This window comes from Dreissena polymorpha, chromosome 8, assembly GCF_020536995.1.
Source record: "Dreissena polymorpha isolate Duluth1 chromosome 8, UMN_Dpol_1.0, whole genome shotgun sequence".
In the NCBI taxonomy this organism is placed as follows: domain Eukaryota; kingdom Metazoa; phylum Mollusca; class Bivalvia; order Myida; family Dreissenidae; genus Dreissena; species Dreissena polymorpha.
Genome location: NC_068362.1, coordinates 17035954 through 17042485, shown reverse-complemented (window position 1 = coordinate 17042485; position 6532 = coordinate 17035954). Strand labels below are relative to the sequence as shown.

Genomic DNA, 6532 nt, shown 5'->3' with positions numbered 1-6532 from the left:
TGTTGTAGAGTTCATTTACTAATATTCAATGAATAAGTTGCAAATACAAACTAAGTATTTCTTGGTAATCAAACAGCATGATTTTTTTTTTTCAATGTAGACATAAAAAAGGTCGGAGAAATGCGGCACCTAGCCACGGGCGTTGGTGATGCAGTCCAGTTTACATCGGATGAGGTGCTTGCCTCCACGACGAAGGGTCACCCTGTTGTTCAAGGAATAACAAGGGGAGTAGTTAATTAATGTACAGTAATTATTTATCTCTAATACGCCAATGTGTCAAACATTTTAGGCTGCAAGGGCTGATCTTGTTTGGAATCTGAGATATGTTTTGGAAGAGTCTTTGTGTCTGTTAATATTGAATTATTAGTCCCCTACTGGTGAAACTGGAGAGGGACTTACGGTTTGTGTGTCTGTCAGTCTGTCACACTTTTATGGATCCTGCGATAACTTTAAGTTCTTCATATTTTTCATGAAAATTGAAACATGGACAGATGGCAATATGGAGATTATAGACGTCATTTCATTTTGTTCCTACATCAAGAATTATGGTTGCTATGGCAACAAATAGACTAGAATTATTGCCGAAAAAGGTGGATCCTGTAGGTAGGTAGAGGACTTTTATTGCTTGCTAGTCTTGTTATTTATATTTTTATTTTATTTACAAAGCCTTCAACATGTAGATATATTTTATATACTAGTATTACAATAACTGTGTGTATGACTGTATTGAAATGATGTATCTTTGGCTATCATAATTTATCATTTATTAAGACATTTTATATCTTCTGAGTTTGTGATATATATATTAAGTATTATATTGTAACATGTTCACTGAACTGTTAAATCGTCGCTTTGAAATAATTAATGCACTTTTTTGTAACAAAATACATTGTCATTAAATGCTACACCTAAAGTAACTACACAAATGAACATAAATACCAACTTATTACATAGTTTTATTGATCATAAAAATTATATAGGTTTTTTTAGTTGTTGCAACACAGATGATGATTTGGGCGATGGCAAAAACAACAACCAGCAATCCGGAACAGAAAGGTACATTAAACAAGAGGGCCAACATGGCCCCAAAGGTGGTTAGCGTGTGGCTATGATATTAATTAGTGAAACCACAATTTTGAATGATAAATAATCATATAATAACGAATAATCAACTTTTCTGACAACAAAAATTAATTTCTGCATTGAATAAGATCGAGATCGTGAAAACCGCTGCACAATTGATGAAGTCATGGCTGTTCAAAGCGATGCACCCTGTTTTCGGGTGATTTTGAGTTGGATACCTTGTTATATAAATATATTTAATAGTGAAAAAAAAATTCAGAAAAGTTGATTGTTCGTTATAATATGATTATTTATCATTCAAAATGATGATTTGACCAATCCGGACCTTTTTCGAACTCGTCTAAGAAATAAATAAAACCATAGTTTTCACCAAGTTTCATGATGATTGGGCAAAACATGTGACTTCTAGAGTGTTCACAACCTTTTTTTACTATATAAATATAAGGAAAATGCGCCAACCCCGCCTGGCAGCCATGTTTTTTAATGGACCGGAACCATTTTCGAACTCAACTCTCGTATCTGGGAAACAAATCTTCTGATCAAATTTCATGAAAATTGGGCCAAAAATGTGACTTCTTGAGTGTTCATATGTTTTCACTATATACATATACAGGAAACTGCCCCGCCCACTGGCGGCCATGTTTTTTCACCGATCTGGACCATTTTCAAACTCGTCCAAGATTTCAACAAAACCAATGTTTTGACCACGTTTCATGATAATTGGGCAAAACTTGTGACTTCTAGAGTGTTCACAAGGTTTCTCTATAGCTAAATAAGAAAAACTGCCCCGCCAACTGGCGGCCGTGTTTTTCAATGGACCGGAACCTCTTTTAAACTCAACCACATATCACTAAGACAAATATTTTGACAAAGTAGCATGAAGATTGGACGTAAAATGTGACTTCTACAGTGTTAATGAGATTTTCTTTTTTTGACCTAGTGACCTAGTTTTTGACCCAGCATGACCCAGTTTCGAACTCGATCCAGGTATCATTGGGACAAATGTTCTGACCAAGTTTCATGAAGATCAGACAAGAAATGTGGCCTCTAGGGTGTTGACAAGGTTTCTCTATAGCCAAATAAGATAAACTGCCCAGCCCACTGGTGGCCATGTTTTTCAACGGACTGTAACCACTTTTGAACTCAACCAACATATCATTAAGACAAACATTTTGACAAAGTAACATGCAGATTGGGCATGAAATGTGACTTCTATAGTGTTTACAAATTTTTCTTTTTTTGACCTAGTTTTTGACCCAGCATGACCCACTTTCAAACTCGATCGAGGTATTATTGGGACAAATCTTCTGACCAAGTTTCATGAAAATCGGACAAAAAATGTGGCCTCTAGAGTGTTCACAAACCAAATGTGGACGACAGACGGACAAAAACCGATCACAAAAGCTCACCTGAGCAATCACCATTAAAATCACCATATACCTAACAATAAATGTACATAACATGAATTGCATATTACGTTTCAATTCGAATGTGTGCATTCAATAATATACACACACTGAAATAAAATTAATTAACAGTTATCATTGTTCGCATTGTTTGTATTATAAATTGTTATACTTTAAATCAAGTGTAAAACACAACAAAAGCAATACAATGCAAACATTCATCTTGTTCTTATTTATAAACAGTAAACTACACACAATGCTACAATAAATGTTATCTTCAACAACAAATAATAACATCACTAATTTTTCAAAATTAAATAAACTATGAATTAACTGTTGTTACAGATATATCAAATCTAGGCATAATTGTAATGTGTAAAAAATAGTCTTAATGAGCATAAGTGTATATGCATAAGACTTATAACTTTGTAAAACATCTAATGTTGACCACCACCACCGGGCACAGGTCTATCACATAAGCTCAACATAAGCACTTAAGTTTATGACAATTAATTACAGAGTTACGCTCCGGACAAGCTCTGGATGGAGAGACGGATGCACATAGACCGAACAACCAATTTTAAGAACTATGTCGAGCTCACTGCAAGTGGGCTCGACAAAAATATGTTTCTAAAGAGTCCAGGTAATAGTTTCAGGAAAGATGGGTTTTTTAAATGCATGATGAAGAAAGTGACATGGCATAAGCTCGATGGAGCTAAAAAATACCCAATATACTTTCTTTATTCAATTATTTTGTACTTTCCAGTTACATCAAAAGCAGAATATTTCCAAACAGAGCTCTTTTCATGCTTACAACCGCCCCTTTGCAATTCTGTTTCATATATTGAAAGTGCAGGCTTTTGAACTAGTGACTGAAAGTCAGCTATGTAACCAAGTGTTTCGTGACAACTCTTTACACCAGTACAAAATTGTGCATGATTTATAACAAGCCAAAGGGCAAAAACTGATGTGCTTTTCAAATCACCCCGTCCATCAAACAAAGACAATTCTGAACTCTCATATAACAAATCATAATGCGGATCATACATAAATACTTTGAATTCATTTGAATAAATTCCCAATGTTGGAATCAACCCAGTTCTCTGAAAAAAAGAAAACACAATACTTTCTGCAATTATTTGATTTCGGGATTCTTCTAATTCTCCAGTTTTCCATTCAAACTCTGTGCTGCTTTCTTCATGCAAGTCATCTGTGGATTGCGCAATTACTGCAACAGGTCCCAAAATGATATCCAGACTCCCATGCCAGACATCCTTGTGACCTATAAATAAACAATCAAATTTGAGGAAATTTTGTCCCTGGTCCACAAAAAAAGCTCCTTAATTTCAATTAATTAAAAGGTACAGCTCTGAACCCGACCAAATCATCGTTATGAAATGTATATGTAAGAATCACTGAAGAATGATAATTTCTAGAGCTTATTCCAACAAAACTTGCAAGCGCACCTTATAACATACTATGATACCAAACTTTTATTTTATAGTTCATTACATTTCATACAATAGCCATTTAGAAACAGCTCATGACAGATGAATTAGCCATCTCAATCAATTAAGGGGGCACAACTCTTGAAATACCAAGGCCATCCCTACATTCTGTATACAGGCAATACGGCAATATGATGATAAACATATATTTTTAGTTTCATGAAACTCCATTCAATAGTTAATGAGAAGCAGTCTTGGATGGGAAAAAAATCCTTTAATTTAATTTAACAAGCAGTCGATGAATTCATATGCTCTGCCGGATAAGGATTTTCATGAAACTCCATTCAATAGTTAATGAGAAGCAGTCTTGGATGGGAAAAAAATCCTTTAATTTAATTTAACAAGCAGTCGATGAATTCATATGCTCCGCCGGATAAAGATACAACTCTGAACTGACCAAATCATCCTGACAAATATTATGCAAGAACCACAGAAGAAGGATAATACACATTTAATTTTAATTTCACTCAATTCCATACAATAGCACAGACAGACAAAATTATCTATTTTAATCAATTAAGGGCAATATCTCTGGATCCTAGCATAACAAATCTTGCAAGTGTTCCACAAAAATATGACACTTAACATTTATATCAAATTCCATGATATTTCACAGGGCTTTTTTTCCTCCTTTATCAGGGGCCATCTTTTTTTTTTTTCATTAAATTCCAATCAATTGTTACTGCAAAACAGCTCTGGACTGATAAAATTAATTATATTTTAATTTATTAACAGTCTTGGACGTAACCCACTCGACCGTCGACCGAGTCGAGTGATTTTTGCGTCAGTCGAGTGAAAATTCCAAGCCAGTAGCCCGATCGGTCGAGTGCAGTTTTATGTGTCCGAGCTTAGTAACATATCCGAAATAGATTCATATAGACGCTTATTCAAAACTGCATTTGTTATTTCCCTTGAGCACTCATTGATTAGATGCTTATGGAACAGTGTTGTAAGTCAATCTCGCGAGACGCTATAACTGTTATACAAATGGGTGGAGAACTTGTGGCGATAAATTTATTTTAACGTCTTTTCTGCGTTATTTTGAGGGCTCAACGCACAAACATCAACTGCAAAATGAGAATGAAGGTTGCAACAAAAATTATGAACAGTCAATGAAACGTAAATTCCAACCGTTATAGAATAATCGGTCATGGCTTGGTTTTGATATCTCAAAGTATTGGTGAATTTGATTCTGAGCTAGCATTGCTGACTTGCTGGCTGGTAAGTGAATTTCATACATAATGTAAGCAAACAACATGCAATTACTTATTAGTTATCATACACTAACTGACAAGTATAGTTTTTAAAAGATAAAATTAATCTGTCAAGGAACGAATCATGACACTAAATTCAAATGTGTTATCATACTGAATTATAGATGCTGGTCAAATCGGCGACAAAGCAGATGTGGCTTAGGCAATGGAACTACTGCTACAAAAGTAGTTTTGAATGAAGAGGACTCAGAAGATAGGGCAGAAAAGTTACCTTCTTGTTCTACTTCTTATGTACAGGTATTATTGCTAGTTTGACATTGCATTTACTTATTCAGATATGTGAGTGGAAAATTCATATCATGTTATAACATAGTTTTTGTTTTCAGGCCGCCTTTAAGAGCATACCTGACATGTAAGACCTGGATGTCGTTAACTCAGACAATGACCATGATGGAATGGTGATGTCTAAAGACCTTTTGTTAATTTTTTTGTCAGACATTAACTGTGAATAAAACAGAATGAAGTGTTTATTTGTTTAATCTTTATTTTTCTATGTTTCTTCAATGCAAACATAGTTACAAATGTAACAGAATTATAACTTTTTTGGGCTAGTTAAAATTGATTCGGGCTAGTGAAATTTCGCAGATGGTAGGCCGGCTGGGCTAGTGCCTAAAAAAAATTAATGCCAAGACTGTATTAAGGGGGGCATACCTCTCAAAATACCAAGGCTCAAGATCAAGTTCAAATGTATTCAGGTACAAGATTAAGGTGAATTATAACAACAATATAGAAAAGAACATATAATATTACTATGGTTAAGGGATAACAGTGAACAAATATATATTGATCTTGCAGACCAGGGATAACACAATAAAGTACAAGTACTTATTTCCATTGGGGTCTCTTATCTTAAGCATACAATAATTTCAATGTTACAAAATTAAGAATTAAAAGAATATTAAGACTAGACGACATCTTATTTCTGCACCTGAATATTAATCACAGAAGAATGGACTAAAAATAGCAATAATTACATTATATACAACTTTTAATAATAAAAAGTGTCAGAGTTTTTTCTGTCGCGTGCAGACTTGTTTAAGTACCGTTTACCTTCAAGTTGGAATCCCTGCTTAGATTCGATCGCTTTGATGTTATTTTGCAAACCATTCCAGTCATGTATGGCCGTGGAATAAAAAGTTCCAGATTCAGAGCTAGACGATAGTGGGACTTTAAAGTTATGTGTACTAAATCTTAATGAAAAGGCTGTCCAAACAGAATTTGCACATGCACCACCGCAGTACAATCATACATATGTATAAAA

The 6532-nt window shown here is 34.4% G+C and overlaps 1 protein-coding gene across 1 annotated transcript in view; it reads right to left on the bottom strand.

The window, feature by feature from the left end:
* Positions 1-943: 943 nt before the first annotated feature.
* Positions 944-6532, bottom strand: part of LOC127840979 (uncharacterized) — a 35034-nt gene continuing 29445 nt past the window's right edge. The window contains exon 3 of the mRNA XM_052369453.1: positions 944-3771. Within this exon, the coding sequence (XP_052225413.1) occupies positions 3230-3771 (542 nt within the window). The 3' untranslated portion in view covers positions 944-3229. The remainder of the gene's footprint in view (positions 3772-6532) is intronic.